Genomic DNA, 13,838 nt, shown 5'->3' with positions numbered 1-13,838 from the left:
TGGGGGTGTGGGGCCCCCCTGCGGCTATGAGGGGGATGTATGGGGTCCATAGGGACCTGCTGGGGCTACGTGGGGGCTCTGGCATCCATAGCACCCGCCTGGGGCCATATAGGTGTTGTATAGTGGCTCCCTGGGACCCTATGGGCGGCTATATGTACCCTTGGGGGGCTGGGGGGGGGGCTACAGGGGCCCTCGGGAGCTGTGCGGGGGCCATATAGGGGGCTATAAGGACCCCCTGGAGCTGCGGGGGGCGGTATGGGGGCTATAAGGACCCCCTGGAGCTGTGGGGGGCGGTATGGGGGCTATATGGACCCCAGGGAGCTGTGCGGGGGCCGTATAGGGGGCTATAAGGGCCCCCTGGAGCTGTGGGGGGTGGTATGGGGGCTATAAGGACCCCCTGGGGCTGCGGGGGGCTGTATGGGGGCTATAAGGACCCCCTGGAGCTGCGGGGGGCGGTATGGGGGCTATAAGGACCCCCTGGAGCTGTGGGGGGCGGTATGGGGGCTATATGGACCCCAGGGAGCTGTGGGAGGGTGGTATGGGGGCTATAAGGACCCCCTGGAGCTGCGGGGGGGGGCTGTATGGGGGCTATATGGACCCCAGGGAGCTGCGGGGGGGCGGTATGGGGGCTATAAGGACCCCAGGGAGCTGCGGGGGGCGGTATGGGGGCTATAAGGACCCCCTGGGGCTCTGGGGGGAGGTATGGGGGCTATATGGACCCCAGGGAGCTGTGCAGGGGCCGTATAGGGGCTATAAGGATCCCCTGGAGCTGCGGGGGCGGTATGGGGGCTATATGGACCCCAGGGAGCTGTGTGGGGGCGGTATGGGGGCTATATGGACCCCAGGGAGCTGTATGGGGGCTATAAGGACCCCCTGGAGCTGCGGGGGGCGTATGGGGGCTATATGGACCCCAGGGAGCTGTGGGAGGGCGGTATGGGGGCTATAAGGACCCCCTGGAGCTGCGGGGGGGCGGTATGGGGGCTATAAGGACCCCCTGGAGCTGCGGGGGGGGCGGTATGGGGGCTATAAGGACCCCTGGGGCTATATAGGCGTTGCTATACAGGACCCCTGGCGCTACACGGGGCCTATAGGAGCTATATGGCTCTTCTATGGGGGGCCACCAGGGGGTCGCAGAGGCTTGATGGGAGCCGGGGGGGGGGGGCGGGGGGCGCATGGGATCCATAGGGCCCCCCCCCGAGGACCGTATGGGAGCTATAGGGGGCCTACGCGGGGCGATACGGGAGCTGTACGGCCTGTACGGGGGGGGGCTATAGGGGCTATAGGGGGGTGACCCGGGGGGGGGGTGGGGGGGGTGGGGGGGGGACGTATGGGGTCCATACGTTGCCGGGGGGGCGGGGGTCCCCTCCCCGTGCGGCGGCCGAACCCCAATCAGCGCCGGAGTTATTTTGTGCCCCGTTGCCGTGGCAACGCGGCGCCTGCCTCCAGCATCGCTCCTGGGGGGGGGGGGGGGGACACGGGGGGGGGGGCACACACACTGCCCCCCCTCCCTTCCCTCCCCCCCTCGTTTTATTGCTAATTAATCCCCGCTCTTAATTACGGGGGGGGGGGCACCCCGCTGGGGTCCCCTGGGGGTCGGGTGTTTGAGCCCCCCCCCCCCCAGGAGGGGGGGGGGACACAAGGGTGCCCCCCCCCCAAGGAGGGAGGGGGGGGGTGAGGGGGGGTGGAGCTGCGCGAGGGGGGGGCCTGGCGAGGCCCCTCCCCCCCCCGCCCCCCCCCACCCCGCTCGCCTCCTCCCTCCGAGCTCCGCGCCCGGATCGGGCCCCCCCCCGGCCCCCCCCCCCCCTTTTCCCCCCCCCTCCCGCCCCCGCCCCCCTCACCGCCATCACATCCAGGGCCCCCCCTCATCCCGGACATCTTCCCCCCCCCCCCCCCATAAATCAGGGACCCCCCCCCAACTTCACATTAGGGCTGCCGGAGCCCCCCCAGAGTGGGGGCCGCCCCCCCCCCCCCAGGGACCCCCATCCCGCTCCCCCTCCTATCCGGGACCCCCATTCCCACCCTGACCCCCCCCATCCCCATTATCCCCCCTTTTTCCCCCCCCCCCCCCATCCCACCCCCTCGCGTTAGGGACCCCCCCCCCCACCCTCCCCCTCACCTTTCCGCCCCCTCCCCACCCCGCTGAGGACCCCCCCCCCCCCAACCCCCCCCCCCGGAGCCCCCCTTTACGCCCCCGACTCCTCTTTCCCCCTCAGCCCCCCCCGGAGCCCCCCATTCCCTCGGAACCCCCCCATTCCGCCCCCAAGCCCCCCCCTTTCCCCCTCGCGGCCCCCAGAGCCCCCCCATCTCCCCTCCTTCCCTCCCTCATAACCCCCCGGATCCCCTGTCCCCCCTCCCGGCCCCCCCATCTCCCCCATTCCACCCCCATAACCCCCCCCGTACCCCCCATAACCCCCCGTACCCCCTAAACCCCCCGTAACCCCCCGTACCACCTCGTAACCCCTCATTTCCCCCCATCCCCCTCATCGCCCCCCTACCCCCCCCATAAATTCCCCCAGCACGTCCCCACAACCCCCCCAACCCTCCTACGACCCCTTTTACCCCCATAACCCCCTTAAACCCCCCCACAACCCCCTTAAACCCCCCACAACCCCCTTAAACCCCCCATAGCCCCCCTAAAACCTCCTTAACCCCCCATCCGCCCCTATAACCCCCTTAACCCCCCCATAACCCCTTCACCCTTCCTAGAACCCCCTAGAACCCCCCAACGCCCCCCATAACCCTCTAACCCCCTTATAACCCCCTAACCCCTCCATAACCCCCTTAACCCCCCCGTAACCCCTAACCCCCATCCCCTTATCCCCCTCATCCCCCCCAATAACTCCCCCAACCCCCCCATAACCCCTCTATAACCCTCTTAACCCCCCTGTAACCCCCTAATCCCCCCTATAACCCCCTAACCCCCCTTAAACCCCCCTAACCCCCCATAACCCCCATAACCCCCCCATAACCCCCATAACCCCCCAAACCCCCTTGACCCCCCCCATAACACCCCTATAACCCCCTTAACCCCCCCTTCACCCCCTTCACTCCCCCTTAACCCCCCTAAACCCCCCTTTACCCCCTAAACCCCCCAAACCCCCTCCTTCACCCCCTAACCCCCCCTTCACCCCCCAACCCCCCCTTTATCCCCCTAAACCCCCCTAAACCTCTCTCTAACCCCCCTTTTACCCCCCTTCACCCCCTCCCTTCACTCCCCAACCCCCCTTCACCCCCCTTCACCCCCCCAAACCCCCCCAACCCCCCTAAACCCACCTAAACCCCCCAAACCCCCCAAACCCCCCTAACCCCCCCCTTCACCCCCCAAACTCCCCCTAAACCCCCCCAAACCCCCCAACCCCCCTCTTAAACCCCCCCAACCCCCCCCCAAACCCCCAAACCCCCCCAAACCCCTCTAACCCCCTCCTTCACCCCCCAACCCCCCCCAACCCCCCTCTTAAACCCCCCTAACCCCCCCCAACCCCCCCTTCCCCCTTCCCCCTCCCCTTCCCCCCCTACCCCCCCTTCCCCCTTTCACCCCCCTTTTCACCCCCCCCCCCCCCCCCCGATGGAGGGCTCGGGTGCCGGCGGCGCCCCCCCGCCCCCCCCCGGCGGCGGGGCCGCCGGAGCCGCCGGACCGGGCCGTGGAGTACCTGCTGGAGCTCAACCGCATCATCGCGACCCAGCGGCACCTCCTGGCCTCGCAGCGCCGCCGCATCGCCCAGCTCGAGGGGCAGCTCCAGCGCCTGGCCAGGGAGAACCGGCACCTGCGGCAGCGGGGGGGGGCCGGCGGGGCCGGCGGGGCCGGGGGGGGGGCGCCCCAGCGCTGCCGCTGCTGCTGCGGCTGCTGCTGCTGCCCGGCACCAGGTTCGGGGGGGTAAGGGGGGGGGTGTTGGGGGGGTAAGGGGGGGGGTGTTGGGGGGGGTAAGGGGGGGGTTTGGGGGGGGTAAGGGGGTTATGGGGGGTTGGTGGGGGGGTTATGGGGGGTTTGGGGGGTTATGGGGGGGTAAGGGGGGGTTGGGGGGGAGATAAGGGGGGTTATGGGGGGGGGGGTAAGGGGGGTTGGGGGGGATAAGGGGGGTTATGGGGGGGGGTAAGGGGGGTTATGGGGGGAATAAGAGGGGTTGGGGGTAAGGGGTTGGGGGGTTATGGGGGTTATGGGGGGGGGTTATGGGGGTTATGGAGGGGTTATGGGGGGGTTATAGGGGGTAAGGGGGTTATGGGGGGCTTATGAGGGGGTTATGGAGGGGTTGGGGGGGGGTTGGGGGGTGGGGGGATAAAGAGGGGGTTGGGGGGTAAGGGGGGATAAGGGGGGCTACAGGGGGGTTATGGGGGGTTATGGGGGGGTTATGGGGGGGTAACGGGGGGTAAGGGGGGGTTATGGGGGGGTAAGGGGGGTAAGGGGGGTTTGGGGGGATAAGGGGGTTATGGAGGGGTAAGGGGGGTTATGGAGGGGTTATGGGGGGGGTTATGGGGGGGTTATAGGGGGGTAAGGGGGTTATGGGGGGCTTATGAGGGGGTTATGGAGGGGTTGGGGGGGTTATAGGGGGGTTGGGAGGGGTAAGGGGGGTTATGGAGGGGTTGGGGGGATAAAGGGGGTTGGAGGGGGTTATGGGGGGTAAGGGGGGTTATGGGGGGTAAGGGGGGGTTATGGGGGGGTTATAGGGGGGTTATGGGGGGGATAAGAGGGGGTTATGGGGGGGTAAGGGGGGTTATGGAGGGGTTATGGGGGGGTAAGGGGGGTTATGGGGGGGTTATGGGGGGGGTTATGGGGGGGGAATAAGAGGGGGTTATGGGGGGGGGGGGGGGTTATGGGGGGTTATGGGGGGAAAGAGGGGTTATGGGGGGGTAAGGGGGAGTTATGGGGGGTGGGGGGGGTATGGGGGGGGGGATAAGGGGGGCTACAGGGGGTTATGGGGGGTTATAGGGGGTTGGAGGGGGTTATGGGGGGGATAAGGGGGGTTACAGGGGTTATGGGGGTTATGGAGGTGTTGGAGGGGGTTATGGGGGGTTGGGGGGGTATGGGGGGGGATAAGGGGGTTATGGGGGGTTATGGGGGGGTTGGAGGGGGTTTGGGGGCAGATAAGAGGGGTTATGGGGGCGGTTGGGGGGCTATGGGGGGTAAAGGGGGTTATGGAGGGGTTGTGGGGAGTAAGGGGGGTTATGGGGGGGGGGGGGTTGGGGGGGATAAGGGGGGTTATGGGGGGGTTATGGGGAGGTTTGGGGGGTTTGGGGGAGGTTATGGGGGGTTGTGGGGGTTAAGGGGGAGTTTGGGGGGGGACAAGGGGGTTTGGGGAGGGTTGGGGGGGGTATGAGGGGGTTGGGGGGGGTATAAGGGAGGGGTGGGGGGGGTTGGGGGGATATGGGGAGGGTTATGGGGGGTTATGGGGGGGTTGGGGGGACAAGGGGGGGTTATGGGGGGAATAAGGGGGTTATAGGGGGTTATGGGGGTTATAGGGGTGGGTAGAGGAGTTATAGGGGGATATTGGGGGTTATGGGGGGTTATGGGGGGCTATGAGGGGGGTTGGGGGCGTTATAGGGGGTTATAAGGGGGTATTGGGGGGTTATGGGGTGGGTATGAGGGGGTTTAGGGGGGATATAGGGGGTTACGGGGGGAATTGGGGGATATAGGGGGTTATGAGGGGGTTATGGGGGGTATTGGGAGGTGTTATAGGGGGTCATGGGGGGTATTTGGGGGGTATAGGGGGTCATGGGGGGTATGAGGGGGGTTTAGGGGGGCTATAGGGGGTTATGGTGGGGTATAGGGGGGTCAGGGGGGTTATAGGGGCGGGTAGAGGGGGTTATGGGGGTTATAGGGGGCTATGGGGGGTTATAGGGGCGGGTAGAGGGGGTTATGGGGGTTATAGGGGGCTATGGGGGGGGTTATAGGGGCAGGTAGAGGGGGTTATGGGGGTTATAGGGGGCTATGGGGGGTTATAGGGGCAGGTAGAGGGGGTTATGGGGGTTATAGGGGCGGGTAGAGGGGTTATAGGAGAGTTATGGGGGGTATAGAGGGTTACGGGGGGGTATGGGGGGCTTATGGTGTTAGGGGCGGTTATAGGGGGTTATGGGGGGTTTGGGGGGATTACGGGGAGGGGTTTTAGGGGGTTATGGGGGAGTATGGGCGGTATAGGGGGGGCATGGGGGGGTTGGGGGGTTATGGGGGAGTTACGGGGTGGGTAGGGGGGCTTATAGGGTGCTGTTGGGGGGTTCTGAAGGGGTATGGGGGATTATGAGGGGTATGGGGATTATGGGGGGGTTATGGGGTTATAAGGGGAGTGGGGGGGGGGGGGAGAGGGTTATGGGGGAGTATGGACCAGAGACCCCTTTATTGGGGCCATATGGGCTGGGTCAGGGGTGCTGGGGGGGCTACGGACCGGGGCAGGCAGGTTGGGGGGGTTCCTGGGCCTTACAGAGCAGGTCTGAGGGGTCTTGGGGCCATATGGGGCATGCTGAGGGGTCCCAGGGCCATATAGAAGAGGTCAGGAGGGTCCTAGGGCTGTATGGGGTGTGTAAGAGGCCACAGGGCCATATAGAGCAGGTCGGGAGGGTCATAGGGCCACATGGGACACGTAGGGGGTGGTCCCAGGGCCATATAGATCAGGCCCGGGTGGGTCCCAGGACCATATGGGGCACACTGGGGGTCCCTCGGACCATATAAATCAGGTCTGGGTGTTCCTCGGGCCGTATAAACCAGGTCTGGGGGGTTCCAGGGCCATACAAACCAGCTCAGGGGTCCCGGGGCCATATAGCCTATAGGGCCCCGGTGCCAACCACCCATTTCCGCCCCACCCCAGGCGCACGCGGACCCGGAGGGGCAGTACCAGAACCACCTGGACCCCGAGGGGCCGTACCCGCCCTGCGCCGAGCCCGACCTGCCCTATCCCGACCACGACGGTCAATACCCGCCCCATACGGACCGGGACCTGCCCTACCAGGGCCACCTAGACCGCGACGGGCAGTACGGGGGCCGTATGGACCGCGACGGGCAGTACCCGGAGCATCTGGACCGCGACGGGCAATACTTGGAGCATCTGGACCGTGACGGGCAATATGGGGGGCGTACGGACCGGGACCGGCCCTACCCCACACATTTGGACCGCGAGGGGCCATACGAGGTGTTGACGGACCGGGAGGGACCCTACAGCAGCCGCGCTGAGCACGAGCGGCCCTACCAGAGCCGTAAGGAGCGGGACCGACCCTACCAGGGCCGTACGGAGCGGGACGGGCAATACCAGCCCCATATGGACCGGGAGGCGCAGTACCAGACCCATCTGGACCGGGATGGGCAATACCAGCCGCGTACGGACCGGGATGCACCATACCAGCCCCATATGGAGCGGGAGGCGCAGTATCAACCTCGTGCGGACCGGGACGGGCAATACCAGCCCCATATGGACCGGGACGGGCAATACCAGCCCCATATGGACCGGGAGGCGCAGTACCAGACCCGTATGGACCGGGAGGCGCAGTACCACGGCTGCTTGGAGCGGGACCTCCAGTACCAGCCCCATATGGAGCGGGATGGGCACTACCAATCCCGTACGGACCGGGAGCTACCGTACGCCGGCCGTACGGACCGGGACGTCCCCTACGCGTCCCATATGGACCGGGACGGGCACTACCAGCCCCGTACGGACCGGGACGTCCCCTACGCCGCCCACATGGACCGGGAGCTGCCCTACCGCGGCCGCGAGGGGCCCTACCAGCCCCGTACGGACCGGGAGGGGCCCTTCGCCCCCCTGCCCCCGGGAGCGCTGCGGCGGGGCCCCCCCCGCGACTGGGAGCGGGACTGGGGGGGGGGCCCTGAGCCGCAGCTCCAGCCCCGGGGGGCGGCCACAGCACCAGCGCCAGCACCAGCCCCGCCACCACGCTGCAGCGCAAGTAAGGACCGGTGCCCCCCCCCTTTTTATATCGTGACCCCCGCCCTTTATGCCCCCCCCCCCCAGTATGGCGTGGGAGAGCAGCTGCGGGAGCTGCGGGAGGGGGGACGCGCGTCACGGCCCCCCCGCGGCCGCCCCGTCTGCCCAGCCTGGCCCCGTGCCCGGTTTGCGGTGGGGGGGGATTTTTTTTTTTGGGGGGGGGGGGGGGGGGGAGCTGCTCTCTGACCCCCCTCTCCCCCCCCCAGGTCGGACCGGGACAGCTCGAGGACGGTGAGGTCAGTGCCGCCCCCCCAAATCCCCCCAAATCCCCCCAAAATCCCTCGCCCCCCCCCCCCACCCGATACCCGGGTTCACCCTGGGGTTGCCCCCCCCTAACCCCCCTGGGGCTGCTCCGTGGGGTGCGGGGGGGGGTGAATATCGCGACGGAGCTGCCCGATCGCGACGGACACGGCGTGTCGCGACAGGGCCGGCGTATCGCGATAGGGCCGACACGTCGCGACGGGCCCGTCCTATCGCGACGCGGAGGGGGGGGTTGTCACTTGGGGGGGGGGGGCACGTTGCCGGGGTGCCGGGCGCACGCGGGGCCGTTGCCACGCGACGGCGCGGGCGGCGGTGACAGCGATGACAGCGCCGGGGGAGGCGTGACAGCGGGGGGGCATCGCCATGGCAACCGGAGTGTTCCCCCCCTTGGAACTGGGAGCCCCCCCCAGGGATGTGCAATGGCGTGCAACGGTTGTGCAACGGTTTGTGCAAACGGTTGTGCAACGGTTGTGCGACGGCGTGCAGCGCTGTGCAAAGCCGGGCAACACCGTGCAAGGCTGTGCAATGGCGTGCAAGGTTGGGCAATGCAACGGTGTGCAGGGTTGTGCAAACGCCGTGCAATGGCGTGCAACACGGTGCGAAGCCGTGCCAACACCCTGCAAGGTTGTGCAACGCCGTGCAATGGCGTGCAACACCTTGCAAAGCTGTGCAACACCCTGCAAGGTTGTGCAATGGCGTGCAACACTGTGCAAAGCCGTGCAACATCGCGCATGGTTTGTGCAGTGGTGTGCAAGGTTGTGCAATGGTGTGCAAGGTGCAATGGCGTGCAACACCGTGTGAAGCCGTGCAACACCCTGCAAGTTTGTGCAAAGCCGTGCAATGGCATGCAACACCGTGCAAAGCCGTGCAACACCCTGCTGCAAAGCCGTGCAATGTGCAACATGCGAAGCCGTGCAACACCCTGCAAGGTTGTGCAACGCCGTGCAATGGCATGCAACACTGTGCAAAGCCGTGCAACACCCTGCAAGGTGTGCAACGCCGTGCAATGGCGTGCAACACCGTGCGAAGCCGTGCAACACCCTGCAAGGTTGTGCAATGGCGTGCAATGAAGCCGTGCAACACCATGCGCAAAGCAAAGCCGTGCAACACCCTGCAAGGTTGCAACGCCGTGCAATGGCGTGCAACACCGTGCAAAGCCGTGCAACACCCCAAGGTTGTGCAACGGCGTGCTGTGCAACATGCATGGTTGTGAAATGTGCAATGGTGTGCAAGGTTGTGCAACGCCGTGCAATGGCGTGCACACTGTGCAAAGCGTGCAACACCCTGCAAGGTTGTGCAATGGCGTGCAAGCCGTTGCAACACCCTGCAAGGTTGTGCAATGGCATGCAACACTGTGCAAAGCCGCAACACCCTGCAATGTGCAATGCTGTGAAAGCACAATGGCGTGCAACACGCAAAGCCGTGCAACACCCTGCAAGGTTGTGCAATGGCGTGCAACACCGTGCGAAGCCGTGCAACATCGCGCATGGTTGTGCAGTGGTGTGCAAGGTTGTGCAATGGTGTGCAAGGTTGCGCGAAGCCGTGCAATGTCACGCAACTGCGTGCAACGCTGCACGGCGCTGTGCAACACCGTGTGGGGTTGTGCAATGCCGTGCAATGCCGTGCAATGGTGCGCAACACCGTGCAAGGTTGTGCGCTATGCTGCAAGGTTGTGCAAAGTCGTGCAACGTCATGCGGTGGCATGCAACACTGCAAAGCCGTGCAAGGTTGTGCAATGCCATTCAAGGCTGCGCAATGGTGTGCAACACTGTGCAAAGTTGTGTGACGTGGTACGAGGTTGTGCAATGCTGTTAAAGGCCGTGCAACACTGTGCAAAGCTGTGCAATGGTGTGCAACGCCATGCAAGGTTGTGCAATGTCCCGCAAGGTTGTGCAAATCCCTGCAACAGTGTGCAATGCCGTGCGGGGTTGTGCAATGGTGTGAAACACCATGCAAGGTTGTGCGACGTGGTGCAAGGATGTGCAATGGTGTGCAAGGTTGTGCAAGGTTGTGCAACATGGTGCAAGGATGTGCAATGCCGTGCAAAGTTGTGCAATGGCGTGAAACACCATGCAAGCGTGTGCGATGTGGTGCAAGGATGTGCAATGGCGTGCAACGCTGTGCAAGGTTGCGCAGCGTGGCGCAAGGATGTGCAATGCCGTGCAAGGCTGTGCAATGGTGGTGCAACACCGCGCAAGGTTGTGCGCTATGGTGCAAGGTTGTGCAATGCTGTTAAAGGCCATGCAACACTGTGCAAAGCTGTGCAATGGTGTGCAACACCATGCAAGGTTGTGCAATGTCCCGCAAGGTTGTGCAAAGCCCTGCAACAGTGTGCAATGCCGTGCGGGGTTGTGCAATGGTGTGCAACACCATGCAAGGTTGTGCGATGTGGTGCAAGGTTGTGCAATGGTGTGAAACACCATGCAAGGTTGCGCAGCGTGGTGCAAGGATGTGCAATAACGTGCAAGGTTGTGCAATGGTGTGAAACGCCGTGCAAGCTTGTGCAAGGTTGTGCAATGGCGTGCAACGCCGTGCAAGGCTGCGTGACGAGCTGCCGGCCGTGCGTGCCCCCCCACCCGCGGGCGCACGTGGGCCTCCTCGTGCCAGGGCCCCCCCCCGTCCCGCCCCGTGCAGGACGTCCGTGCGTCCGTCCGGCCTGTGTCCGCGCGTCCGGCCGGGGCGGGGGGGGGACATGGGCGGGGTGGGGGGGGGAAGGAAGGGCGGGGTGGGGTTGGGAGGGGGGGGGGGCAGGAGTTTGTGGCCCCCCCCCGAGCCAGCATGGAGGGCGAGATGTGAGTGGGGACACCGGGGGGGGGGGGGGACACGGGGGGACGTGGGGGGGGGGGGGGGGGGCATGGACCCGCCGGTGACGCCGTGGGGCAGATCCTGCCCCCCCCCCCCCCCCCGGCTTCCCCTCCCTCCTCTGATCCTTTGGGATCCACCGGATCCCGCAGCCCTATGGGATCCCCTCCCCTTTATGCCCCCCCCCCCCACCCCGTGTCCCCTTGCGTCCCCCCCCCCCCCACCTAAACCCCAAGCCCCCCCCCCTTAACCCCAAGCCCCCCCCGTGACCCCAAGCCCCCCCCGTGACCTCTGGTGACCCCTCCCCCATATCTTTTCTCTCCCCTTCCCCCCCCCCTTCTATAGGGACAGCGACCCGTGTCCGTCCCCGTGTCCGTCCGTCCGTGCCCCCCCATCCCATAGGTGCTGCCCCCCCCCCAGGGCGCTATAGGTGCTATATGGACCCGATAGAGCCCCACGGGGTGCTATAGGGGCAGTGGAAGGGCCGTAAGGGGCTATAGGGGCCCCATAGAGCCCTATAAGGTGGTATAGGGGCAGTGGAGGGACCGCGAGGGGCTATATGGGCCCCAAAGAGCCCCCCAGGGTGGTATAGGGCCCTTTAGTGCTCCGTGGGCTGCACAGCGTAGGGGCTCCCTGGGCGTTGTCACGTGTCTGGGTGCTATAGGGACCGACCTAGAGGGGTTACATGGACCCGGGGGACCTACAAGGGGTCCTTAAAGACCCCCAGGAACCTATAGGGGCCACGTGGATCTCCATAGACCTTTTAGGACCATATGGATCCCCCTAGAGCTATAGGGGCTGTATGGGTCCCCAGTGACCATATGGACCACAGGGGCCTCGAGGGTCCCCCAGAGATCCCTGGGGACCTACAGGGACCATACAGGCTCTCGGGGCTTATAGGGACCCCTTATAGATCCCTGGGGACCTATGGGGGCTGCGTGGATCCCTATAGACCTATAGGGGCTGTGTGGATCCCTATAGACCTATAGGGGCTGTGGGGGTCCTTACAGATCTATAGGGGCTGTGTGGGTCCTTATAGACCTATAGGGGCTGTGTGGGTCCCTATAGACCTATAGGAGCTGTGTGGGTCCTTATAGACCTATAGGGGCTGTGTTGGTCCCTATAGACCTATAGGGGCTGTGGGGGTCCTTATAAATCTATAGGAGCTGTGTGGGTCCTTATAGATCTATAGGGGCTGTGTGGATCCCTATAGACCTATAGGGGCTGCGTGGGTCCCTATAGACCTATAGGAGCTGTGTGGGTCCCTATAGACCTATAGGGGCTGTGTGGGTCCTTATAAATCTATAGGAGCTGTGTGGGTCCTTATAGACCTATAGGGGCTGTGTTGGCCCCTATAGACCTATAGGGGCTGTGTGGGTCCTTATAAATTTATAGGAGCTGTGTGGGTCCTTATAGACCTATAGGGGCTGTGTTGGTCCCTATAGACCTATAGGGGCTGTGGGGGTCCTTATAAATCTATAGGAGCTGTGTGGGTCCTTATAGACCTATAGGGGCTGTGTTGGTCCCTATAGACCTATAGGGGCTGTGGGGGTCCTTATAAATTTATAGGAGCTGTGTGGGTCCTTATAGACCTATAGGGGCTGTGTTGGTCCCTATAGACCTATAGGGGCTGTGGGGGTCCTTATAAATCTATAGGAGCTGTGTGGGTCCTTATAGATCTATAGGGGCTGTGTGGATCCCTATAGACCTATAGGGGCCGTGTGGGTCCTTATAAATCTATAGGAGTTGTGTGGGTCCTTATAGATCTATAGGGGCTGTGTTGGTCCCTATAGACCTATAGGGGCTGTGTGGGTCCTTATAAATCTATAGGAGCTGTGTGGGTCCTTATAGATCTATAGGGGCTGTGTTGGTCCCTATAGACCTATAGGGGCCGTGTGGGTCCTTATAAATCTATAGGAGCTGTGTTGGTCCCTATAGACCTATAGGGGCCGTGTGGGTCCTTATAAATCTATAGGAGCTGTGTGGGTCCTTATGGATCTATAGGGGCTGTGTTGGTCCCTACAGACCTATAGGGGCTGTGTGGGTCCTTATAAATCTATAGGAGCTGTGTGGGTCCTTATAAATCTATAGGAGCTGTGTGGGTCCTTATAGATCTATAGGGGCTGTGTTGGTCCCTATAGACCTATAGGGGCTGTGTGGGTCCTTATAAATCTATAGGAGCTGTGTGGGTCCTTATAGATCTATAGGGGCTGTGTGGATCCCTATAGACCTATAGGGGCTGCGTGGGTCCCTATAGACCTATAGGAGCTGTGTGGGTCCCTATAGACCTATAGGGGCTGTGTGGGTCCTTATAAATCTATAGGAGCTGTGTGGGTCCTTATGGATCTATAGGGGCCGTGTTGGTCCCTATAGAGCTATAGGGGCCGTGTGGGTCCCTATAGACCTGCAGGTACCCTATAGGGGCCCTATAGGGGCCCTGACGGGTCCCCAGGGACCCACAGGGGCCGCCCAAGCTCCCAGGGGGCCCTATAGGACCCCTTACAGCCCCGCGGGGCCCTATAGGAGGCCCCTGGGGACACCCCCCCCCCCTACCATTTTGGGGGGGGGGGGGGGCTGTTTGGGGGCGGTTTCCATGGCGACGCCTCCTCCGGGCTATTTTTGGGGGGATGGGGGGGGGGGGGGCGGGGGCTCCAGCCGGGGACCCCCCCCTCCCCCCCCCCGGCAACCCGCCGGCCCCGCCCCCCCGTCTCCATGGCGACCGCCACCCCGCGGGGCGGGGGAGGGAGGGGACCGGGGGGGGGGGGCGCCCCGCGCATGCGCCCCAGCTCCCCGTGCCCCCCCCCCCCATAACAGGGGACCCCCCTCGATAGGAGGGGGGGGGGGGGCAGCGATTTC

The 13,838-nt window shown here is 64.5% G+C and overlaps 1 protein-coding gene across 1 annotated transcript in view; it reads left to right on the top strand.

Moving 5' to 3' along the window:
- The first annotated feature begins 834 nt into the window (after window positions 1-834).
- Window positions 835-13,838, top strand: part of LOC106029327 (IQ motif and SEC7 domain-containing protein 1-like) — a 29,418-nt gene continuing 16,414 nt past the window's right edge. The window contains 6 exon segments of the mRNA XM_066984588.1: window positions 835-920; window positions 3,572-3,864; window positions 6,795-7,027; window positions 7,029-7,803; window positions 7,806-7,881; window positions 8,126-8,155. Coding sequence (XP_066840689.1) covers window positions 835-920; window positions 3,572-3,864; window positions 6,795-7,027; window positions 7,029-7,803; window positions 7,806-7,881; window positions 8,126-8,155 — 1,493 coding nt within the window.

The sequence above is a fragment of the Anser cygnoides genome, chromosome 29 (assembly GCF_040182565.1).
Source record: "Anser cygnoides isolate HZ-2024a breed goose chromosome 29, Taihu_goose_T2T_genome, whole genome shotgun sequence".
Taxonomy (NCBI): domain Eukaryota; kingdom Metazoa; phylum Chordata; class Aves; order Anseriformes; family Anatidae; genus Anser; species Anser cygnoides.
The sequence above is the reverse complement of the archived record's forward strand: the minus strand, read 5'-3'. Positions and strand labels throughout refer to the sequence as shown.